The sequence below is a fragment of the Ixodes scapularis genome, unplaced genomic scaffold (genome assembly GCF_016920785.2).
Source record: "Ixodes scapularis isolate PalLabHiFi unplaced genomic scaffold, ASM1692078v2 PGA_scaffold0__279_contigs__length_252992795, whole genome shotgun sequence".
Lineage (NCBI taxonomy): Eukaryota > Metazoa > Arthropoda > Arachnida > Ixodida > Ixodidae > Ixodes > Ixodes scapularis.
The window spans coordinates 181266002-181292083 of NW_024609835.1; the positions used below are offsets into that span (position 1 = coordinate 181266002).

Below are 26082 nucleotides of genomic sequence, written 5' to 3' on the forward strand. Positions count from 1 at the left end.
CCATTTCCGGGGAGAGGAGGAGAACCCGCGCACACTCAAAGTGGGAGAGGGGACGCGGGCCTGTACCTTCCACTGCATTGCCAAGAAAAGTTGTCGCGGCGCCGACAGCTGGCGTCAAGAGTTGCACGCTAAGAGTTGACGTGCCACAGCGGGAGATGGCGACACTATCTCTGCTTTGAGCAGCTTTGGCAGCTTCAAGGCTGCCGCTTCACCGCTTCCCAGCCTCCAAGGACACGGCGATATGCACGCCGCTCGCTGCTTTGGGTGGAGCTTGCTGTAAAACATGTATGGCATTCACCACTTTCATAAGCTGGGGGCGGCCGATTAAAGAAACGGATGCAGTCATATACCTCCTCTGCGTGTTCGGTGTGACAACACAGCTCCTTCGCCCGACAACGCGACGGTTATCAAACTCCACCACGATTGTAAAAAAAACGAAAAGAAAAACAAGACCACCAATAAACAGCCAAGAAAGCGCACGATTTTTCTCTCTCTCTTTGCAATATCTCTACCCTCCCTCGTTTGTCGCTTGCAAGTGCAGCCACCGTAGCCGTCCTCGGTACTCGAACAGCCTGCAATGTCGCGGCGCCAGCTCCGCGATATGCGTCTGCACCACCAACAAAACAGATAAATTTCGCATCGTGTTTTCACACGCGAAGTCGTTACCCTGCTGCACTGGTGTTGCGTTCAAACTGTTCCCTGTGTGTGGTACTGGTTTTCTAACTTTTTCTTGGTTTTGTGTCAACGACAGCCAACGAGCTGGAAGTCGGTGGTGGGACGATGCGCACAAGTGACGAGGACCTACCTGCCGAGCTCCAACGGATCGCCTATGAAGAGCTCGGCGAGACGGACCAAGGCCGGGCGGACGCGTTGGCGAGGCTCAATCAGTTGCTCGACGGTAGGTGAAAACAGACAGACTCGTGTCTGTGACAGGGGCGGATTTATGGGTCAGGACTAGAAGTGTGTGTGTGTGTGGGGGGGGGGGGGGGGGGGGGGGGGAGTCTGCTCATACATCATAAAAAAAAAGTCTTGCAAAAGAGAATACGCATTGCCATGAAGTATTCTAAGCACGGATTTCGCGGTGACTGGCGTTCGATTCTGTACACGACTGTCTTCAGTATAACGTGTAAGCAGTCATGTAATTTGTGACAATCAGTGCTCAAATTAATTTTGATCGATGCTGTGGGTGATTTTTAAACTTTAGCATTGTTTCTGTTATGTATTAAGCGTAATTCAAACTCCTGTACCAGTCCTACTTTGGGCTTACCAAACGAAATATCGATAGCCTAGGGTAATTCTTGTTTTTGATTTTCAGTTTCATCGTTTTGGTAAAAATAATCACTTCGCTGACCTAAAATCAGACGCAGATCGAAAAGAAAAAAGCTTATGTTTTAAATTCTCAAGGTATTTAATTTATGGAGCTAGAAGTCCTCAAGATGACTTCAATCACGTCGGCAGACTTTTGTGGAAATCTATAAAGGGCCAAACAAAGCACGACCTGTTAATGTCGTACAAATTGCTTGTTAAACAGTTAAAGATGTATCACATTTTAATGTTAACACTAAAAATAAGTTAACGGTCACTGATGTAAGTAAACAGGCAGAAAGACTACTGTCAGTAAAACAAGTTGAAAGTGAACGATAATAAAAAAATAGCGTTCACAGTGAAATATATATCAAATTTTCAACAACTTGTCTTGTCCAGTTTAAAGTATACCTTGGTATTAAAATACTTTAAACTTAACCATTATGTATTCAAGTATTTTGTTATAGTTGCAAATGTAATGATTTCTATGACGAATGGAACTCACTGTCAAATAAAATTAGGACCCATGCGTCACTAGACGGCGTTGTAGACGGGATAACTTCTATCACAAGAAAGTATTCGCGATAGTAACATAGCATGATAGAACAAATTTTTTTTATGTTCCCATACATGCTATGGACCGTACGTGTGAGCCGCGGTATGTTTTAAAAAACAAATATACCCCACTCTACCCAGGCGCCACATCACACTATTTATTTCGTTGATGAACAGGTTTGGAAGGCGATCCATCGGTATTTGTTTGTTCAGAATCACACTAACCAAGGCTGGGGTTTTAAAGGGATGCCGGAGGCTCCAAGAGCTTGTGTGGCGGATTGGGCTGCTACCATCCAATTGATATAATTTTCGTCGATTTTGTTTTGCGTACTACGCACTATGCGTGTTTTTTTTTCGCCACAACAGAATGTTTGGTATTAGTTTGTTAACGGTATAACTGTATGGCCTCCGCAACCAAAATTTTCATCCCTCGGTCTTGGGGAAACGCGAACTCCGGCTCACGCTAATTTTCACTAATCCCCAACAAAAAAAAAAAAAAAAAAAAAAAAGAAGACAAGAGAAAAGAGAAAAAAAAAAACGAAAAAAAACGAACACCGCAGGTATCTACGTTTTCCTATCCTTTGATTTGACAAGCAGGGGTAGGTTGATGCTTCCAGGGCCCGCTTGGCAGTGACGGCGAGAAGGTGCTTGAATGTGTAAAAACAAAACTGTAGGAATTCGTTCAAAGAAATGTGCATATTGTACTCTTGTTGTCTAATAGTAACAGTATTTCTCTACACTGTCCTCTGCAGAAGACCCGGAACTCAATGCAAGGCGAGACAACGTGTTCCTTCTACGGTACATCCGCGTAAGGAAATACAATATCGAAGCAGCACTGGCGACTCTCAAGCGCTATTACAAGAACCGTGCGGCATACCCTTCCATCTACGATAATTTCCTACCCTCGAACGTCAAGCCCGCTTCCAGATGTTTATATACGGTGCTGCCAAATCCAGATGTTCACGGACGGCGAGTCCTGTTGGTCAGGTCAGGTGAGAAACGACTAAATCATATTGTCTTGCATTACTCTATGTTCTTTAGGTGGAACCCTACCGTGAATGCTGTTTTGGTTATTTTTTTGACGGCTTAAAACTTTATTCCCATGTATTATATTCATAAAGTTATTGTCATATTCGATTACTATTCTTAAACTGTATTTGAATATTCAATATAACGATTATTTGAGTTGCTCGTTCATTATTCAGCTTTTAATAGACCACAGTCTCTAATATTGGATATTTTATTTTTTTCTCGAGTTACAAGTTTGCTACGTCCACTATAATTTATCTGAAGGGTCGGTTTGATAAAAGAAATTAAAACGGTAAACAACGGTGGAAAAAATGTACATTTTAAAATGGAAAATAAAATTTTAAAACTGTTATTTCATTATGCTGAAACAACGGAATCACGTCAAATAATGAAAATTACGAGACATTAAATTTAGAAGTATCCTTCGATAGTACATTTTCAAGAACGTTCATATCAATATATTACGCATGAAGTTTAGTATTAGATCTCAACCTTTTCCCATTCAGTCGTGTGCCGCTTGGGACGCCATGTGAAGGACAGAAAAAGCGCCAGATGTTAGGGTGTTAGATGCCTGGGTGGCCGCTGTGAGCGAGCGAGCGATGTTAAAACAAGTGCAATGCTGCGGGTGTACCAGAGCTGCCTTTGCGCGCGCTCAACTGCCCGTCGACATAAGGGGTGTTCCAAGACACCCGGCTCGATCTAAAATGGACCGTAAAAATCGACGCCTGCACCTAGCAGTCTAAACTTTTCGCCAAAGGAGTATTTCACAGGTCGGTTTTTTCTCGTAAATTTAGAAAGCGTAGTTCCCCTTCTGTAAAAAATAGGGCCAAGAAACTTGCCAGGGTCGATGGCGGGCGGCGACGCAGACGACAAAGTCGAGTGGCGCTCGTATTGATAGATGACGCTACGTCTTTATAGAGACTGCTCGCGACCACAGTGGGTTATTAAAATGAACATAATCTTTTTGCAATGTACCTTTGGTTTAAAAATAAATGCGGACAATAAAAACAAAGCAAAGTAAAAAAAAAAAAAAAAAACGCGTCCGCATAGCGATGGCGATTTTGCTGCGAACGCATTTCGTCTGCGTGTCGTCTGCTTTCTTTCGCTGGTCGGCTGCACCTTCGGACGCTGCTCCCGACGCCATCTATCAATACGAACGCCAAACGCACCCCGCAACTCGACTCGATCGTCTGCGTCGCCGTCCGCCGTTGACCCTGGCAAGTCTTTGGGTTCTACAGTCTACTTTTTACAGAAAGGGAGCTACGCTTTGTAATATTACGAGCAAGAACCGACCTGTGAAATACACCTTTGACGAAAAGTTCAGATTGCTACGTGCAGGCGTTAATTTTTACGGTCTATTTTAGATCGAGACTGGTGACTTTAGGAAGCCCTATACATGCCCGGCATAACCAGGTGCGATTCATATGAAATAGGCCATGAAAGAGATTCCGCCAGTTCCTATTCCGCCACGTATGTCAAAACAATTCAATGTTTTTATCACTTGAAAAATAATTTTCGCAATCGGACTATGGCTTGTCGGAATGGTTAGATTATGTTTTGTTTCGCAGTCGCCTCGGTGACTTTTAACTGATAACCATATTAACATAAAACACACCACATTAAAACGTCTCAGTGCCTCTAAGCCAGCGCATTAGAGCATAAATCCCTTTTTTGCGGGTTAGAATATCGGCCGAGGTGCCCGCAATCTGACGGAGGCCAATCGGAGATCTCAGTTGCAATTCAAAATATCTCCCGCTGGTAGAAATGAACCAAAAGATATTTCGCTGGGGTGTGCCAGATGAACTTCGTCTGCGCGATAATCGACTGAACGGGCTAAACCAAGTGCAGTGAAAGATCGTTGGCCGAGTGTGTTGTCGCACCGCACCTTGGAGCACGTCGAGAAATGCGAGAGTACGGAGATTACGCTGGAGCACTTGCAGAGACCCCGGGTTTAACCTCCTATCTGGATGAGCATCACACCGGCGTGCGGTCGTGTATTACTACTGCATGACGTATGTAATGCTGAGCGCAAGTTCGTCTGCTTCTTGCACAGGGGTTGCGATGATGTCAGAACGTCGAGCTCTTATTGGCTGATGGGAAAAAAATAGTGGGTAGACCTGAAGGCATCTATCATTGAGGCCTACCCACTATATCTTCAATCAAAGCCAATCAGAGCTCGGTGTCGTTCTGACGTCACCGCAACTCCTGCGCAAGCAGAAGACTTTCATTCCGCATAGCGATACACAACTCCGCAGTCTAGCGGTCTCATCTATAGGGATAGAACAGACTGCTAAATTCTTACCTACAGTCCCAGGCTTACAGTATCATCTACAATATACAGCATAACACTCGTTTCAATAAAGAAATAGCACAAAACAAGCATCCGAACCAGATAATTGGTAAGGCACTCCTGATCACAATGCGACGCACGTAGGGCTCGCCGCATACGTTTCTCAGTAAATATTTCCGTTGCGCAAGCTTTGGCGGCGACGGCAGCTTGGGACGTGGGACTGCAGTGACGTCACTAGCCTTTCATATATAAAGGAAAAGATTCGGTACAGTGCATTTATTTTCCTTCCGTCAATCATTTGGTATAGATTAGACCCTTTTGCTGTTTAGAAGCATGAACTGCCGCTTGCTTCCCAAGCGACTTCCGGATGCACGTCTTTGCAAGCCTGTTGAGCTTGCTTATGTCACCAATGCTAGAAATCATAAGTTCTACGCGGACTCCAAAGTTGGGGATTTAACGATTGCCTTCGGCTGTACAATATTACATTTTGGAGGAGACAATCTAATTTTTAAGAATGCTCGAAGCATTTTAACAGATCTCGCACTCCTTCGTTTTTTTGGCGTTCTCCTGGAGAAAGTGTGGTCAAACGTTTCATCTACATTTTAACCAGCGGTTTTAAGGTCGTCTTTGTTCCTTGTTTTTACAAACCGGAAGTTCTCTGAGACGTGAGAGACTGGAGCACTACCTGGTGTCGTTTTCCATAAAAAGGGTCTACAGTGCAGTGGACAATGGTTACAATTGATACCGCAGCTTTGCTGTCCAACCGCCTTTACTGCGTGGATTGGAGCCAAAACTTTTTTTTCTTCATGCTGTATTCTAGACCAGGATTTCGGAAGAAATCGCATCGTTTGTTGTTTATTTATGTTGCCGTGAGCAAAGCAAAACTGGTAGCTTTCTTCGAGAAGTACGGAATGCGATTCCTTTTCAGCGTGTTCGTTTCTCTGTTTATTATTTGGCGAGTGTCACGCGAAAGCGCTCAACGCGTGATATTATTGAAATTGTTTTCTAGGTAGCGGTGTACCGTTCATGTTTCATGAAAGCTCAGGGTAATACTGTTTATCTAGGATTAAATCTGAAAAAAGGTGACAATTCCACTTTTTTATGAAGACCTTATTTTAAGCTTCACACGAATGGTCTTCCTGTTAAAAACTTGGCTTGCCCAGCAAGCTGGTGAACTTCTAACATCTTGAACACCTGATAATAGGAAAAAAAGTGCACAACACACGTACAGGTCTCAATAGACCTTATGCGAAATTGCTTGATGGTCTCACAGCACTGAGAGCCTTGCCATTTAAACGTTTGCAAGCGTCATCGGTACCGAAGCATGATGGAGGCATCGCAGACAACCGTACGGGTGATGGCGCGGCAGCTTAGTTTTCCGCCTTTCGATCTTGGAATGTGGACGAGAAGCCTAAATAACCTACCGCGAATGTCTGGCCAAGCTCTGTAGGCCTGTGCACGCTGCCGTCAGCCTCGTCGAAGCACCGGAGCAAGTCCAACGCCTTCGCTGTGGAAGCTTACACATTGCGGAATGTCGCCACCGCGCAGGCCTCCGCAAGTTTCGTCAAACAGTTGCGGTAGGTTGTTTAAAATGTTCGTCCACATTTCAGGGTCGGAAGGCGAAAACACAGCTGCCGCCCATCGCACACTGCCCGTGCGGTTGTCTCCGATCCCTAGACCGTGCTTCAGCATCGACGACGCTTGCCAGCATTAAAATGACAAGTCTCTCGGTGTTGTCAGACCGCCAATTAACAATTTCGCATAAGCGCTATTGAGACCTGCGTGCACAGGCCTACTAGATTTTGGTCGCAATACAGGACTCATAGTTTCATGCGTGCGTGAGTGTAGTTCACTTCTTGTTTATAGTCTCGGATGTTCAAGATGTTGGAAGCCCATTACTGATACCGCTGTTAAAGAAATGTTTGCTTTGCCAAGACTGATACGGCACAGCGTAAGATTGTATTTATCTTCGATCAACATTCCAGGCGCTTGGATTCCGAGCCTTTCTACACACAGTGAAGCTCAGCAGGCGTTGCATCTGGCTCTGGAGTTCCTTGCAGCGGACCCTTCGTCACAGACCGTTGGCATTTCTGTGCTTGTCGACTATGAAGGGTTCAGCATGAGTAAACTTTTGTCGGCCAACATAGGTTTGTTGAAGCAATGTACAGAATTTGTGTTTGTGAGTACCAATTTATGACGCTCTGAATATCAAACCTTTATTGCCCATTAACCGAAGTTGATAGCCATTGAAATAATGAAGCCAGACAATATATAGTGAGACACGTCAATAATATGTCAGAAGCTTCTTCCATACCCTCATTACCGCAGCAACCGTTTTTCCATGGTGCACCAATAGTCCTCTACCAAGGCTCAAAAGTCAGATTACTCTTCCCGGATATGTCTTCCCTTGTAGGTCTGCTCAGCGATTTGATAGCATGGCTGGTCCAGGATGGTATTTAGTTGGCACATTATGGACTTATCTCAGTGGAGCTTTCCTTCATTTATAGAGGGAGTAATATTTTAATTTTAGCCGAAATTAACACAAAAACGTAGATTTTATACGAGGAGTAAATTACTAGAATAAAAAAGAAGAGTATTTCTGCTGACAAATAAGCATTGTAATTAACCAAATCCTTTACATGCCGTTTGATGGATGTTCATGATATAGTGACAGTGACGGGTTCTTGCAGAGTCGGTTATACATGTAATTCCAAACCGAAACGAAATTGTTACGACCAGACATAATATTTCTGTTGAGTGCGTAAATATATGTTAATGGGAGTAAGCTAATTTTCCACAAAGTATTTTCTAAATGATATTTCGATTGCTAACAGTATGCACCCCATTTCTCAATACTCTTGAGCGATGCCACAAACCCAGGCCTGTTTTCTCGAACAGTGTTTGGACTACGTCAGCGCAGTTCAATCTTGAAAGTTCTGATTTTGGTCGCACTCATGATGAAACAGTGTATACCGGATCAGGTGGCTTGAAAGAACAAAATCAGGCTGGCCGGTTGAAGGTCAAACAAGCACGGCTTTTAGAGAGTGAACTCCGTATCAAGCTTCCGGTATTAGTACTCCTCGACCAACACAATATGTATTCAGTGCTGAATTCATGCTTTTATTGTGTGTATACATGCGCGGATCGCATTTGATTCAGTTATGTTTTAGCAAAAGTGAGCCGCTCGAACATTTATAATTTCGCAATTCTTGTGCACATCATTTAAGTTATTGACTCCTCTGAGCGACTTCATTCCTAAGTTTAGAACATCACGCATAAAGACGGATTTCGAAGCCGTAGTGTTTGACCCATCTAAAACGTTGGTTCTGGTCTCGCAGAACTCATAGTTTCATCTGGAAACCTCACTGTTTCTTTTTCACGTAATGCTGGATGTGCGCCGCAAGAGTAGAGTTACGATTTGGAAACTTTATAACTTTTGTTGCCTCCTACTTATTTAAATAGTTTCTGAGAAAGGGACCACAGCAGTGACCACACGGGATTTTTTTATTTGATAAATGTAGTAGTTAAAATATATAATTAACGTAGCATATGTTCTTAAGCCTTCCGCTTCCCTTCACCGACACAAAGGTGTAAGCATAAAATGTACTACGTTCGCACGCCACAAGCAGTCAAGTGTCTACCTTCTGCTAAATATTTTAAACGGTGTATGCCCCGCCAAATCTAGCAAATTTCTTTGACTGCAGGTACGAACAAAGCTTGTATGTATTCTAGGTACATGTATTTTGTCACCAAAGCAGTCTTTAAAGTTGTTTTTACACCTTACAGAAGTGCGTGCCATTCCGGCTGAAAGCCATCCATGTGGTCAGACAGACATTTGTCTTTCACATTCTGATGTCAATTGTTAGGCATCTTGTCAACAGGAAGTACGTCGAAAGGGTAAGTCCCGAGTGTTACAACCTAAACATAAGAAATGTTTAATAGGCTGTGGACTGCAGCGTTGCGGAATGGGCACCCCCATTCCATTTCAATGTCGTTGCGGGGAATTAGAGTTTCCGATATTTCCTCGGAATGGAGACTCTAGGCCCATTCCCACTTCTGGAATGGCTGAACTTCACCATTCGATTCCTCTAATTTCTAAACGTGAAAAGCGGCCATTAAAAACCACATTGTGCTACTAAAAAAAACACACACACACACACACACACACACACACAAAAAAAAAACAGCGTAAAGTTGTTAACGTTATCAAATGCAGAGACGATTGCAAAAGTAGGCAAAAGAAACCTCACAGCACTCTTTCTGCTAAGCCAAAGGGTGGTCGCACAAAGCGCTTTGTGACAACTTTTTGTCACTGCAGATATCGATTGTGCGCGATCAATCGTAAAAGGCTTGCGAGTCTCAACAGACGACAAAAATTAAAACCACCCATTTCCTTCGCAAATGGACCGTGTATACCTTCCACAGATACATGATTAGGAGGGCTGGGGAATTGATTGACTAGTCCACCGATTCATCGATTAATGCTTTCATCGCGATTAATTTTTTAACTGGTTAATCTGTCAAATTTTACGAATGAAAATAGTAAAGCAAAGGATTTCACCACGCAGACGTGGACGAGAACACCTGAATGCATATTTGACTTTGACAAATGAGGGCAAACTTTAGGTCTAAATTTAGCCTAAACTAAACTGTAGGGGCAAAACTTGTAACGCCTGATAAAGTGCAAAAGGCAATACTTGTCCCGGTCACTTCAACGCTGCTCGAGTGTCCGTTTAGCGCAGCAGCGACTAGTGTGAACAATCAAAGGAGTTCGCTTTTTCCGGAGAATATCAACGAACCTTTTTCCCGCGTGCAGCTGAAGTAATATGTGTGTGAGTGCATGTGAACTGCTCTTAACTGCACATCAAGGTTGATTCATAATAAATATCGTATATTCCGTGCTCCAGGTTACCTCATATTAAGCGAATGCAAAAATTAAAAAAAACACATATATTACTTTTGGCTTCAAAAAAAATATTATGCATGAAATGATTGAGACCGATAAATCGATTAAAGGGTGGCCATTAATCGGGATAAACCATTTAATCGACGCCCTGCCCTAATGATTAGCTTGGTGTTTGCTTGATAAGGCCTTAAGAATGTCTAGTTTGTGCTTGGCACAAGAAGAAGCTATTTCGCTCTCTGTTTGGAATACTTCGCAACAGCACCGCTAATGCGCTGTAAGAAGCGGCGCCGCGTATAGCTGCCCCAAATCTCCATGCAGTGCGGCAAGAAGAGAAAACCACTGACAAAGTAGGATCGGTATTCGGCGCCAGCAAAAGGGACTGTACCATCATATATTATGGAACCTGCCTTGAAACTTTACATTTCACGCTTGCTGTGCATTCAATTAATTTTTTTTATATTAATGTTCCACGCAAACACTAGAAGATCGGTCTGGTTAAAAACAGAAAAGTCGAACCGGTCACTATTCCGGTTCGGTTCGTGTTCGGTTCGGTTCGGGTTCGAGTTGCTTTGCATTTTGTTCCGGTTTGGTTCTGGCTCAGGGACGCTTTTGAAATAACGGTTCGGTTACTGATTCCACTAAGCGCGAAACAGTATAAACCGGTCCTTGAAATAAAAGCCCACAGCTCCCAGTCGTTAAGAAAAAAAAAAGTGAGTTTGCGTCACCTTCATTAAAATAAATTAGGTCGTCAAAAGCCATGTTGCGAAAACGAGGACAGCAAAGCAATAGGCTTAATTTCGTTTTGTGATCTTGAATTTTAACGCAAACACCATTGTATTAAAATTACGTGGTTATACAGGCGCTTGGAAACAGTAGCAGAGTAGAGTACTCACATGCAAAATCAATCGAACAGCACGCACAGTGGCGGCAGCACGCACCATACTCCCAAGCTACCCACAAGAAAACATCAGTCGTCAGTTGTTCAGATAGGAGTTTAGTCTGCCAGAGAGTGGCGACGCTGTAACCACTGTATGTGCTCATCCAGAGCTCATTCAGATTGAAACGGCCAACAATACTCACCCCGCTCCCGAACGACTTGCACGGACGACTGATTTGAAGAAGACAAAGACAGCGAGGGTTGGTCGAATGACGTTTTGAACAAAAGAGGAGGTGAAAAATGACAACAGGTGACTTGCTGTTTCTAGTAAAGGCACAATCAAAAATTTCTTCAAGCAGCATTGGTTCTGGGCAACTGGCGTCTCGGCGACCGGCGCCGCAGTGTCGCGCTCGTCACGGCTTCGCCTCTTGTTGCCTCCAGATTTCACTACCGCGGAACAGGCGTGCCGACAGCCGTCAACTTTTTGTTTTTACTTTGACGTTTATGTTCGCACTGTCATTCCTTAAGAAATATGGCAGTTTTGTTCCGGTTCAGTTAAAAATAACGGTTTTGCTCGAGTGTTCGGTTCGGGTTTGGTTCCACAGCCTGGTTGAAAGCTGCATGCTAATCGCGCATGATTACAACAGCCGCTTCGTCGCGTCTCGCGGCTCCAGGAACGACACCATGTCTGTCTACCACTTGGTCGCTTCACCGAGAGCTCGCCGTTTTTATCCTCTAAGGAGCATAAGCCAGTAAGACAATGAATCCGTCAGTCACCTCCGGTGCAACAATGCTGTTTCAAGAGCCACTTATCACGCGTTAGCGAATCGCGCCATCAGCCCGTAGGTCCCATGATGTAAATCGACACAGGTCTCATAAGAATTGAGATCTTTAAATTGCGAGCCTTTCACCCTTGTTAGTGTTAGACTGGGCTGATAAAACCTGTTTGCTCTACTGACGTCTAACCCCTGTTAAGCTCAGTTGGTAGAGCGTTCCACTGGAAATGGAGAGGTTAGTTACCCGGACAAGGCGGATTTCATTCGGTTGCGCACCGATCACCTAGCTGTGTTTGGAGATTTGTGTTTGTCCTTTGTCCCTCTTTTTCCCCTTCTCCTGGGAATATTTTCGTCATTCCCCATTCCATACCCACTTCCTTCGGGGGAAAGGCATATAAGTCGATCCCCCTTCCATTTCCCCCAGCGCTGCCGCCACTCCATTTCCATTCCGGGGTCGCGAAAGTGCGGAATGATTCCGGAATCATTCTAACTTCGGAGTAGCAAGTCCGCAACACTCGTGGACTGTACGTTTTTCAGCAAGCCTGGAATAACTAACTATAAATAATTAAAAAAAAAATTAAAAAAAAACAGCTGAACGGTCAGCTGCTTATAAGCTAGCCTTTGGGCAAAGTGACGACCCCAAACCGCTGTGAAATGACCACTTTTCTGCACGAGACGACGGGTCACTTGTGAATCCGAAATTCACGTGCAGGCAGTCGTGAGTGATATTACTGTTAGGTAACCGCAACGAGACTATAAAATATCTTATTCTTTAGCTTTCGTGATTTTTCAAGATCGGCCAAGACCACATCTGTTGTGCTATTCTCGTAAATTGGTGGAATAAACTTTTTGTCAGCTTGAACAGCAACGCTGGAGCAGCAACACCGCACGAGCACCAACAGCTGACCGTGTGCTTAGAACGCGGGCGCCTTATCGCAACCGCTAGCCTCGTACCTGCTTCACGAGTGGTAACTTTGGCGCACCCCTACGCTCCTCATGCGCTCAAAGCCTTTCTAAAAGTTACTGATTTAGTGGTTTTGACGATGCTCAGCTGGTTTATGCTTGGAACCATATGTCTATTTTCACTAATTAAGAAGTTAATATATCATATTATAAATAATTAGCGAACTAATTAGTAATTATCGGACATTTTCTGACGTCCGCCAGCACGAGTAGTACACTAATTTTAGGACATTTTGTCAGACTTCGCTGAAACACCAGGTGTATATATACACACTCGGAACAGCGGCAGTGACTTGATGCTAGGTCGAAAGAAACATGTCCGCTTTTCTCGCATGTTTTTGCAACCATGTTTTAACACCGCTTTGAAGACAACCTGAGATTATTAGTTTTGTTGTAATAGTGTTTCAGATTTTGAGAAAACGAGTTTCAATCAAAAATTTTTGTTTTCAGGAACGCGCGGTTGCACTAATGTTGATACGGATGCGTTGCATAGTACGCCATATGTGTCGCGAATAATGACGATAATTAAATAGGTTTATTGATATATCTAAGTACTGCTGTCTTTTTCCGTTTTTTTTTCTCAATCGTTCCGTGTCTCCGGTTACTATGGAAAGTCTAGCCAAGTGTCACATGACTTCGTAAAATATATTTCGCAGTGATTAACATAAAAATAGGTTTGTGAATAACCAATACTTTGTTCACTTGTATATTTCGAGTGCATTAATACAGTATAGATTCAACAGTATAATGTTCACTATTATGTTTCTTGACATTGGTGTAAAGGTGGACGACTGTTTTGTTAAAACGGCTTGTGTTGGGAGGCATGCGAAACGACTCCGAGGCAACGAATTTGACACTTCACCGAGAAGTCGTCGATTCGGCGATAATGCTTATCTTGCCACGCAGTACGCAATGCTGGCGTGCTTTCCGGTAATAAATTATTTTCCTTACGCAGATACACCTCCACGGAACGAACTTTGAAGGTCTGCACAAGGAACTGCCCGCTGAGACGCTGCCGGAAGAGTACGGAGGCAGCGGGCCCGCCTTAGATTTCGGCGCTTTTTGGAGCCTCATAGATGAGCAAGAATCGTCCTTTGTGGAAAGTAATGGGTATGGATATCTGAAAACAAAAGTAAAAGGAACAAGGCCTGCGGAATAAACGGGATAGAAATGTCTACTCTATTTCAAGACACCCGCCCCTTTTTGTGTCAAGCAAACTGAACACCGACGAAAAAGCGCCAAGAAGACAATAATGAAACAATTTTAAACGGTCGATGATTTCCGTAAGAATTTATGGATGAATTTGTTAATTTTTGTTGTCACGCGGAAGTGTCATTGTCTTAATAAACGAAAGGCAATAGCACTTTGAAGTCGCTCGATCATGAACTCCAGCACTTGCACCAGAGCGAGAATGCGGTTTTCTCGTTGTGCTGTTCCCAAAGGCTTCAAACACGTGAATTAGGGGAAAAAATAAGTAGAAAACTAGGTTATTTCTTACAAGCTCTTTTTATTCTTAGAATAAGTATGTTTCGGATCTCTTAAAATATCGCTAATGCTTCAGCTTCCTCAGAATGAGCGTGCCACCAAGGATTTCAATTTATGCAATTAATTGTACTAATCACATTAACCCAATGTAACCGATTCTACACTCTGAGGAAAAAACGACTACCCTGGGTTATCAAAATGGCGTTCTGGAGGATTTCACTACCCCAGATTGCGAGCGGCTAGCCTTTGGGCAAAGTGACGACCCCAAACCGCTGTGAAATGACCACTTTTCTGCAGTAGATGACGGGTCACTTGGGAATCCAAAATTCACGTGCAGGCACTCGTGAGTGATATTAGTAACTTAGGTAACCACAAAAAGACTATAAAATATCTTATTCTTTAGCTTTCGTGATTTTTCAAAATCGGCCAAGACCACATCTGTCGTGCAATTCTCGTAAATTGGTGGAATAAACTTTTTGTCAGCTCGAGCTGCAACACTGGAGCAGCAACACAGCACGAGTCCCAACAGCTGACAGTGCGCTTGGTTTCAGGTGAGTGTTCGTCGAAATGAGGTAAGAATATTCTTTTTGGCGTAGTTTATTGTTAAAGAGGGACCAGCAGAAATATTCTTCCGCCTGGCGGAAAGTCCTCCTCGCCCTCTTTCTTCTTGTATTGTAGCACGGCGAGGCGAAGGGAAAAGTCCCCTTTTGCGCCGGCTTCTTCTGAGAGGATAAGCCGAGAAAATCCCCTTTCTGAGCGACGGACGATGGGTGCGGCAGCAGCGACCTCGTGACTTACGGGTATCTTCAACTCCTATTATGTAATCTGCTTTATTTTTTGGCTCTCGCCAAGCCTAGCACCTCAGGTGTAGGTTTCACGGAGCTGCAAGGCTGCGCCCTCGCAGTCACCGAATTTGAGCTGTCGAAGTTCTTTAGTTTAGCCCGTGGCAAAATAAACGCATACTTGGGAGCTGCGATGCATCCCCGCACACATTGAAGGAACGTTTCACAGAAATTTTCGGTTGATCAAGGAGCTCAAAACACATGCGCGAGGTGTGGTGACTTGAATATGTAAGGATGACTTACATCTTCACAAAACATTCCACCTTCAAAAAAACGGCTTATCACGCTCAAACCTGCCTCAGATTGGGATCGAAGAAAAAGAAAACGATATACCGGGGCGCGAGCATCTTGTAGAAGGTCTCTGTTTTCTAGCAGCGAGCACAAATTATTGTGTGCGTATCTCACACTACATGATGGCCAACGAATGTAGACGACATTTATTACACATCCCAACAACCACATGAGGTGAGAAGGCAGCAATGGTGTGTGTCGATACTAAAAAGTTTTAGTGGATCGTCTTTAGTTCTTGGATAACCGTACCCTACAACAATATATAAGCTATAACCTTTCTGAGAGCATTCTTTAGTGAGTGCGGCTATCGAAGCGTGTCGTGTTATAATTCAATGTTGCTCAAATCGGTGCTATAGCACATGCTGCCCCTTTGAAGTAGTTTTAAAGCATTAAAAATAAAAAAAAAATTAAAAAAAAAATGTAGCCGATCTTTTTTTGACATGAAACGCGTTTGTAATTTGTCATTGCAAAGACATATTAGGTATACTGCCACACAGCACGGACAAACTATCGCCGGTCTTTCTAATTTTGTTTTCTTAAAAGTGAATGATGTTTAGAAAACTGATATGGAATTATCCAGCCTAAGTGGCAGAGCTCAGTGCTAGAAAATACCTGTTGCTGGCAGAAATAGTAAAAAGCGCCGATGTCGCGTTCGGGCTAACAGTGCCACGTAATGCACGCATACCGCTCCAAGATCAGCGCAAGCATAATATGGCAATGGATTTATTGCACAATTTGTTTTAATAGATGAAAGGTTTCAAGGAATCGTCTTAGCGCCTTGATTATCACAGCTGACAACGAGTCACACTTATTAACGGCTTTGGCTTGCTTTATCAAGTCGTCGAAAGCAGTCAGCTCCGCGGTTTCAGAAAAAGTGTGCATGGTTCAGGCTTGGTCGGAGATTGCTACGGTTACACTCGTATTCTTTTTCAGTTCCCCCTCCCCCCCCCTTCCCCCTCTCGCATACGCTTCTTGCTCAAGTAAACAGGGGAATCTGACTTGTCGCTCATCTTGGCCTTTAGCGCGACTGTTAACAAATTCTGAAACAGACAAAGCAAACGTGATGTAATTAACTCAGAATTATAGGCTGTGCGCAATATTTACAGAGTTCGAGATTCCCTAGAGTCATCTTTTGTATTCAATTCCGCCTCCCCTCACCACTACTTCCTTTCCTCCAAATAAACAACGTAGGTTATTTTATGAACCACCCGTAATAGAGTGTACTCGCAAAATGTGTATTTGGCGTAAGAAAGGCCTAGTTTAAATGTTTGAGCAATGAAGTGGTCTTCTTACTGTGCGTGAAACAGCTAGCACGAACGCAATATTGACATTTTTACGCAAGGCCCATGCAGAATTTAGTGTATAAGAACAAATTGATGCCTCGTAAGTTGGTGCCCACTGGAAGCACTCTTTACCGAATTGCTTGTATAAAAATAACAACCTTTCAACCATAAAAACAAAACAAAATCACACCACTTTTTTGGGGGGCCACCAAATTTACTGATTCACTCCGTTAGCGTTGATCGTGCAGCGGTATGCGTACATTACGCGACACTGTTAGCGCAAACACGACATCGGCGCTTTTTGCTATTTTCCCCAGCAATGTATCGACTCGCACTAAAATCTACCGCTTAGGTTGGATACTCGCATTAACAGTTTCCTAAACATCATTCACTTCTAAGAAGAAAAAAAAGTGGGAAACACCGGCGATAATTTGTTTGTGCTAACTGCGTGGCGTAGGGTACCTAAAAGTTTTCTACAATGTTAAATATAATTTTGTGTCACGTTAAAAAAAATTGTCTGCTTTTGCTTTAGTTTCTTTGAGACACCACAAATACTTCAAAGTGGCGGCCCGTGCTATGGTACCAATACAAGCAACGTTGAACCAGAACACGACACGCTAGACTCGCCAAAAAGGGTTTTAATATTGTCTTTTCCGCTCCATAGCCGCACTCGATGAAGAATGTAAACAGCGAGTCTCTTACATTTCGTTGTAGGGTACGGACCGTACGGTTATCTAAGTGGCTAAAAGCGACCCCCTAAAACATTCTAAAATTGACATTCACCCTTGATGCCCTCTCACGTCAGGTGGTTGTTGGGAATGTGTAAATATGAATTTCATACATTTTGCTGGCCATCATGTTCTGCGAGTTAGGCACACAACAGGGCATTTTAGTATATCGTTTTCAAAGGCCCGCTGCCACTTCAGGCGCGCGCTTCAGAGAATGCATCGAAGTGGCAGCGCGAGCTCCCGCTAAATAAAGCGTGGCCTGAAAACATAGTCTGCTAAAGTTCTCCAATAATTTGTGCTCGCTGCTAGAAAACAGAGACCTTCTAGAAGGTGCCCACGCCTGGTACATCGTTTTCTTTTCCATCGATCCTAGTTTGAGGCAGGTTTGAGCGTGATAAGCCGTTTTGTTTTTTTTGACGGTGGAATGTTTTGGGAAGATGTAAGTCGTCCTTACATATTCAAGTCACCACATCTCGCGCATGTGTTTTGAGCTCCTTGATCAACCGAAAATATCTATGAAACGTTCCTTCAATGGGTGCGGTTATGAATCGCAGCTCTCAAGTATGCGTTTACTTTGCCACGGGCTAAACCGAAGACCTTCGACAGCTCAAATTCGGTGATTGCGCGGGCGCAGCCTTGCAGCCCCGTAATACCTACACCCGAGGGGCTAGGCCTGGTGAGCGCCAAAAAATGGGGCAGATTACGCGATAGGAGCTGAAGCTACGTGTAAGTCACGAGGTCGCTGCTGCGGCAGCAGCAGCGACCTCGTGACTTACAGGTAGCTTCACCCATCGCCCGTCGCTGCACCCATCGCCCGTCGCTCAGAATGGGGATTTTCTCGGCTTATCCTCTCAGAAGAAGCCGGCGCAGAAGGGGACCTTTCCCCTCGCCTCGTCGTGCTACAATAAAAGGAAGAAAGAGGGCGAGGAGGACTTTCCGCCAGGCGGAAGAATATTTCTGCTGGTCCTCCTTTAAACATATTAAAAAAAAAAAACACTAGTCCTATAGCTGATCGTATTGAACCATTCAACGCGGAGGCCGAGGATCGACAGGGTAAACAAGCTCAGAGGCAAGTGACTGTGTACGCCTTCGTACTGTTTTCCTAAATCTCGGACTTCCGTTGTATTTCTGAGCTGCACCCGTCGTTGCTGTGATCTCCTGCTGCGTGTAGTACGTAACGTGTGAACTTTCCAACTCAGTAGCGGATTCCAGTTCAGTGGCTGTGTAGTAATTGGCTTTTACTAGATTGTTGCGTCATCACGGGCACTATTTGTGCTGTTACAAGCACCAGCTCGAGCCCGAACTTGCGCCTCTTTCGCCGTTCGTGTCCTTCAGTTGATATTCTGCTCTATGATTGATTAAACCTAAACCTAAACTTAAACGTCAATCATCTATGCCCCGTCTCCCGTCAGGGCCGCTCTACCGGTCCTTCCTGGATGTTTCCTGGTGCCAAGCAGCAGCCTGATCATAGAACCGCCAACATCGTCGCCTCTCCATCAGAGAATCACTACATTCTGTGCTTCGGCTACCACTACATCTTGGTGGGTCGGCCGTTACTACATTTTGGTGCGCCGGCCGAGCCTGTCGACCCATCCCGTTCTTTGGGCTGTTTAACTCTTTCCAGGGCGGAAAAAGAGCCCTCGCGGTTTTTCACGACGTTCTTGCGCTCGTGCTCGTTCAGGTTTTGTTAGTGCAGTATATAAGCTTCTGAGGTTCTTTGTAGTCTTCCAATGTTTCTGTTCCTTCAGTTCTTTCAGGGCAGAAAAGCCCCTGAGGTTTTTTACAGTGTTCCAACGCGTGTGATCGTTCACTTTACCCCTCTGCCCTGCTAGACGTGGCCTTTCAAACCGTCGGATCTTTTTCTTTTGGCCGGTCGCTCTGCTGTACCCGGTTTTGAACTTTATGAAATTTCATTGCATTGAGATATGCTGCCCTATACTCTGCTCGTGGGTATGAGTGGGAGCGTGATCAATTGGCGGAAGGGAGATGTATGACTGGTCCAATGAGGACGCTTCCACCGCAGTCTTAGCTTAGAGGTGAATGGAATATATTCAGCGCGCAAGATGGCCGCCTAGCTCCGACCTCCCGAGAAGTTGACGTTTACAAGACGGCCGCTGTCTTTATTGGCCTCCTTGCGGGAAGCCCTGTGTTGAAGAACCAGATTGGACCAGCATACGCCGCGAAGCTTTATCGACGGCTGACCGTACGCGGAGGAGCTGGCTTCTCCTCCCTTCACGACGGGTGCTTTCGGTGAATCGCTGTGCTGTGAAATCAATTGTTTCTCTTTCGGTGTTTTCTTTTATGAAAATGTTTTCAATCATAAACGCCTGTGACCTCAACAGCAGCCGTTGAGCCGACAGCTTCTTTCGACTGCAACTACCTCAAGGATATTGTCACGAATTAAGGCGACGAGAAGGCGAACAGCGAACTGAAAAGAATAGTTTAATGGGCGAACTTGTGCCAACCAGAAATAAGTAACGAAAGAGCGTCGAAGCAGCAGAAAAGCAGGCGGCGATTCGGCGGCGAATCAGAGAGCGCGAGCGAGACTGAGACTCGACAAGGTCGCGGGTAGCTGCTTATCTACCCTGCGTCACTATCTCGAAAGTTCGGCAAAGAAGGCTCGAGCGTCGCGCGCTTGGGGCGAGGATGAACTGGCATTTTCGAGAATAACAAAGCAGAGGGAAAGCTACGTTTGGTGCGAGAATGAACGGGAATCTTCTAGAAGACCGTGACCAAGCGGTGCTTTCTCGGCTCTGCGGGCGGCATTCAAAAGTGCCTTTCAAAAGTGCATCGCCCCGATGCAAAGCGAAAGGAAAACGGAAATGGCTAAAACGTTTAGGGTGAAACAAAATAAGCATGCAGTGTCACAATCCTAACGTGCGTAGAACGGCTTGAGTCGAACTACGTGGACGACTTCGGGTCGTGGCTGGCGGCGTTCTGATGGTCGAGTTCCGTCGGGGAGCACCTCGCAGTTCAAGTCCCCAAGGCGGCGGATGACCTTGTAGGGTCCGAAGTAGCGTTTTAACAGTTTCTCGCTGAGGCCGCGGCGGCGAATGGGCGTCCACAACCATACCCTGTCTCCGGGCTGGAACTCCACGTCGCTTCGACGAAGGTTGTACTATCGGGGAAAAATGAAATGCGAACAGAGGAGCGCGTGGCTCGCGGTACAGGCTGCGCCACCTGGAAGTGAACCTAGGGGCGAGGGTGCGTGGCCTACTTCGATGTGTTCACGCCCCTCAATTGTCGCTCCCCCAGCTTCGGCAGTGCGCCTCCCAGTGCGCTGAAAGCTGTCACCGCTATATTTGCCTGCTCGGCGAGTGCGGCGAGCTTCTTTGCACCGCACGCGCTGAGCCAGCAAAGATAGCGGTGAAAGCTTTCAGCGCACTAAGAGGCGCACTGCTGAAGCTAGGAGAGCGCAGAGGGAGGGGCGTGAACACGTCGGATTAGGCCGCGCACCCTCGCTCCTAGGCTCACTTCCAGGCGGCGCAGCCTGTACCGCGAGCCACGCGCTCCTCTGTTCGCATTTCATTTTTCCCCGATAGTACCTGCCAGCGTCCACACGTTGCTGGTCCTTTATTCGAAGACGGGCTAGCTGGCGTACTTCTGCTCGTTGGGTGACCAGCTGGGCGTCTTCGGTGCCGTCGTCCGTCGGGTCGTGAGGCAGCATAGCGTCGAGCATCGTCGTCACCTTTCTGCCGTGTACCAGCTGAAAGGATGCAATGCCGGTAGTTTCTTGAATCGCCGTGTTGTACGCAAACGTGACGTAGGGCAACACTTCATCCCACGTCTTGTGTTCCACGTCCACGCACATCAAAATCATGTCGGCGATAGTATTGTTTAGTCACTCCGTCAGCCCGTTGGCCTGCGGCTGGTAGGCCGTGGTCCGGCGGTGGTCGGTGTGGCTCAGGCGGAGTATCTCTTGTGTCAGTTGCGCCATGAACGAGGATCCTCGGTCGGTAATCAGGATTTGGGGAGCGCCGTGTCGGAGCACGATAGACTCCACGAAGAACTTGGCTACTTCCACGGCGGTCCCCGACGGGAGTGCTTTTGTCTCGGCGTACTTGCTGAGGTAATCAGTTGCCACGATTATCCAACGGTTTCCCTGCGTCGACGGTGGGAAAGGTCCGAGAAGATCCATTCCAATCTGCTAGAATGGTGCAGTCGGGGGCGCGATCGGTTGCAGGAGACCTGCCGGCTTCGTCGGTGGTTTCTTGCGTCGTTGGCATTCGGGGCACGAACGGACGTAGAGGTGGACAGTCTTCGGGAGCTTGGGCCAGTAGTATTTTTCTCGGATCCGTGCAAGAGTCCTACTGTAGCCAAGGTGACCAGATGTTGGGTCGTCGTGGCAGGCTTTGAAGACCTCTTTCACGAATTAAGCCGACGAGAAGGCGAACAGTGAACTGAAAAGAAAGGTTTAATGGGCAAACTTGTGCCAACCAAAAAAAGTAACGAAAGAGCGTCGAAGCAGCAGAAAAGCAGGCGGCGATTCGGCGGCGAATCAGAGAGCGCGAGCGAGACTGAGACTCGACAAGGTGGTGGTGGTGGTGGTTTGTTGGGTTTAACGTCTCCTAGGTTAGCCTAGCTCTGATGTGCTGGCCTGGGCAGGTGACGAGCCCCAATAAAAATTTAAAACAAAAACAAAACCGGGGGTAATGCACTAAGAAAAACCACGAGCTTGGCCTACTTTGGCTACAGGCGCTCAGTCAGTTCTGTGTTTCGTAGGAACGCCAACAATGCCTTGAAAATCCTCCGGCACTTTCGTCTGGGCCCGTCGGGAAGGAGCAAGCTGTCTGTTGTCACCTGGGTGCCCTCCTTAACCCGTTGACGCAGCGCTTCCCGTTGGGTCTCGTATGCCGGGCAGACGCAGAGGATGTGGTGGATCGTCTCTTCTGCCCTGCATTGAAGACAGCTTGAGCTCTGCCGTTTTCTCATTTTAGCAAGGAATTGGTTTGTGTATGCCGTATTTGCCCGTAGTCGTCGCACCAGTGTCTCCGCTGCCCGGGAGAGACCGGTCAAGGTGCCTTTGGGTAAAGATTTCTCCGGCTACTCCCGCAGGAGATGACAGCGGACATCGAGAGCTGCCTGTTGCGGGTGTGCAGGTGTGGGGACCTGGGGGGGGGGGGGGGGGGGGGGGGGGAAACTGATGCGCTTCCGCGGCGAGGTCATCCGCGCGTTCGTTTCTCTGGATGCCGACGTGCCCTGGGATCCATTGGAAACAGACTGAAGAGCCATGCGCTTCCAAGATAGCCAGGGCCTTCCTTGCAGCGGCCGTTGCAGGGTCTCCGGTCTCGGCATTGGCTTTCTTTTGGATGGCGCACCGGGAGTCCGTGAGAAAGACCACCGGTTGGGGCGGCAACTTGGCGGCCACCAGGAGAGCTTTTTTCATGGCCACCAGCTCGGCCGTTGTTGAAGACGTGGGTTTGTGGAGTCTGCCACTCCACTCCAGACTTAGTTTCGGTATGTGGTAAGCCGCCGTGCTGGAGGTTCGTGAGTTGTTTATCGACCCGTCAGTGTATATCTGCAGCTTTCCGCTGTGACGTTCTTCGAGGTGGGCCTCCACGAATTCCTTGATGACAAGGGGTGGCTTGTCTTGTTTGGAGCGCAGGTACTTAATCCGCACCTCATTAGTTATCTTCGGCACTTCCCATGGTGGTGCCCTTGACTCGCTCTGTGGTATCGTTAGAGGGTCCGCGACTCGAAGGAAAACTTCCACCACCTTGCTCCATGACGCTGTCGTCCGGCCCTGAATTCTACACAGGAACCGTCTACCTAGGTGGGTTGTCGACAGTCGTGCCAGTTGGAAGAGGCTTTGTTCCCAAGACTGCCTCTCGAGCGACTCTAACCCCGCTTCTTGGAGGACCAGGGTGTTCTTGGCAGCCTTCGGGATCCTCAACGCCGTGCGAAGTCCCTGGCGGTGCAGTTGTTCCAACCTCTCCAGGTCCGTCGGGGATGGGGACATGTAGGGCAGCCTGTACAGTATCCTTGACGTGACGAGCGCTGTCTGGGCGGCCAGGATGGTTCGTTCTGTACAGCCCCATGTGGCCCCAGTTATGCGGCGGAGAGCATTCGTGGCCGGCCTGCAGGTTGCGATGGTCGCCTCCGCGGCTTGTGCCCATCGCAGTCTGTCTGTGAGGATGATTCCTAAGAACCGCTGCCTTGTTACGTGTGTGATTCTTTCTCCTGCCAACTTGATGCCTGGTGGGCGAAAGTGGCGTCCGTTCCCCCGTATGGACATCCAGGCTCTCTTATCTCTGGAGAGGTTCAGCCCCGAATTGGTCAGAAATTTCTCCACAGCGTGGATGGCGTCCTGTATGCTCCGATGGATCTGCCTGGTGTAAATGCCCGATACCCAGAGACATACGTCGTCTGCGTACAGCGATACATGCACCGGCAGGGGCGTTGGTGGGATAGAGCACGGTAGCTGGGCCATTACGATGTTAAAGATCACCGGACTCAGCACACTTCCCTGAGGCAACCCTCTGTGGAGCACCCTTGGTGACGATACTGTCCGTCCAGAGCAAACTTGTATTTTTCGCCCCGTCAGGAAGTTCGCCAGGAAGGCTTGGATTTTGCCTGTGATCCCCGCCTCGGTCAGTCTGCAGAGGATGGTGGCAAGCGGGACGCCGTCGTAAGCCCGCTCCACGTCGAGGAAGACTGCCACCGTGTTTCTTCGTTTATTCTTGTTATCTTCCAGGTCACTCGTAAGGTCCAATATACTGTCCTGGGCTGACAGACCTCTCCTGAAACCAGTCATACACTCAGGGAGGAGACAGTGTGCATCCAGGTACCAGCGAAGGCGTGCTTGCACCATTCTCTCAAACGCTTTGCTTACGCATGACGTTAGCGACACCGGGCGGTAGGACTCCGCCTTGCCGGGGGGCTTTCCTGCCTTGAGTAGGGGCACTACGGTTGCCAGTTTCCACCCGTCGAGTACGTCGCCAGAGTCCCATATGGTGCTGAACCAGGCGACCAGGGCTTCTTGTGCGTCATCCGGAAGGTTCGTGAGTGCCTGGTATGGGATTCCATCGGGTCCCGCTGCACTCTTTTTTCGGCATCTCCGGAGAGCACTCTCAAGTTCCTGGACGGTAAAAGGTGCGCCCAGGGGCCCCGGGGATAGATTCGGAGTTCCCGGGTTTCCTGGCGCTTCGGCAGGGGCGTATAGGGCACATAATCTTTCTGCTGCCAGCTGCTCTGTTATGTTGGCTGAGAGTGCTAACACCTGCAGCGCATGCCTTGTTCGGCAGCTCCCAGTCACTGCACCTAGGACTCTCCAGAGTTGGGGCAGCGATGAGCGAGCGTTGATGTTCCTGCACATCAGCTCCCATCGAGCTCTCACCAGCGCCTTGGCGTGTCTTCGTATCTTTGCCGACACTCTGTTAAATTGGGTCTTGTCCTCCGGGTTCTTCGTGCGTCGATACTTTCGTTGGGCCCTTGTTCGCGCCGCCTGCAGGTTTAGGAAGGTGAGGTCGGGATTTGGCAGCCATTCAGTGATGCTCGTCGTGTGTGTTGCCTCCTGCAGAGCCTGAACGATGGTTGTCGCAATGTCTGCACGGCTTGTGTTCAAAGCTGCACGGAAAACGTCCCAGTTTGTGCACGACCGCACAACCTCCCTGACCGTCTGGCACCCCTTGACTGTGATGTGGATAGGGAAATGATCGCTCCCTCTGGTGTTCGGGGCAGTTGCCCATGCCAGCTCGAGTGTTGGTGTATGCGCCGTGACATCGATGGCGCTATACATGCTGGGAGGCCTGAAAACGGTGAGCCCTCCGTCGTTTGCCACGACCAAGTGCAGCTCCTCCAGCATTTTCGTGACTGCGTCCCCCCGTTTGTCCGTTTTCCGACTGCTCCATGCTTCACTTCACTGTGCGCATTGAGGTCACCACACAGAAGCAGGTCCCCGTCGATGTTCTTGCACCATGTCAGAAGATTATCTGTCGGCCACTCCGTGCCATCCGGCCGGACGTAACCCACGAGCACATGGAAAGTTCTTTTGCCGATGCTGACTCTTGCGGCCACAAACTCCGCCGACAGGGTACACAACTGACTGGTGTCCACTTGAAAGTAGGGCACTCCTTGCCGTATAAAAAGCGCCGCACTTCCATGGGGAAAACTGGGGATGGATTGCGTAGTAAGCTTCACGTACCCAGGTAGTGTCCGCTTTCCCGGAAGGCCGGCTTCTACGAGTGCCAGCACTGGGCTTGGGTAGCGTTGCAGATGCAGGGTTAGTTCGCTGTGTCTGGCCGTAAGTCCACGGCAATTCCACTGCAGCACGGTTGGGACGTCCCGTCCCCCCGTCCTATTGCTCGGCTGTCGCCCTTCCTTCAAAGTTGGGGTACTTGTCGAGTTATCTTGCTTCTGTGGACTCACAATACCCGGCTTAGGCATTCTGTGTGATGATTCTTTCGAGACTCTCCCCGACAGCATCTAGTACCTCCAGTGCGAATTTCGCTTCTGGTGTGTGGCGTCATGCTTGTGCCAGTTGTCGCACCGCCCTGAAGAGCCGTGAAACCATTCGTAGTAGGGCGGCGTCTGTAGCCTCTCCCGTCGATGGGGTCTTGTGGCGTCCATCTCGTGCCACATGGGCAACAGACCGGCGCCTCTCCACCTGCGCAGTGCCTTCTGGTTCGCGTGCTCGGTTACTTTCCGTTTGTTCAGAGCGGGTTGCGTCTTTGTGCCCCGCCATCTGCTTCGCCACAGTTTGTCGCGCTACTAGCGGCGGGAAATCGTCTTCTGGCAGTCTTGCCCGTCCCTT

At 47.4% G+C, this 26082-nt stretch overlaps 1 protein-coding gene across 1 annotated transcript; it reads left to right on the top strand.

Moving 5' to 3' along the window:
• Positions 1–500: 500 nt before the first annotated feature.
• On the top strand, positions 501–14069 carry LOC8040651 (alpha-tocopherol transfer protein-like). Its single transcript, XM_002400983.5, has 5 exons — positions 501–898; positions 2613–2852; positions 7165–7358; positions 8966–9076; positions 13657–14069. Exons 1-5 carry the CDS (start codon positions 781–783, stop codon positions 13858–13860), a joined length of 867 nt encoding a protein of 288 aa, XP_002401027.3. The 5' UTR covers positions 501–780; the 3' UTR covers positions 13861–14069.
• Positions 14070–26082: the final 12013 nt, after the last annotated feature.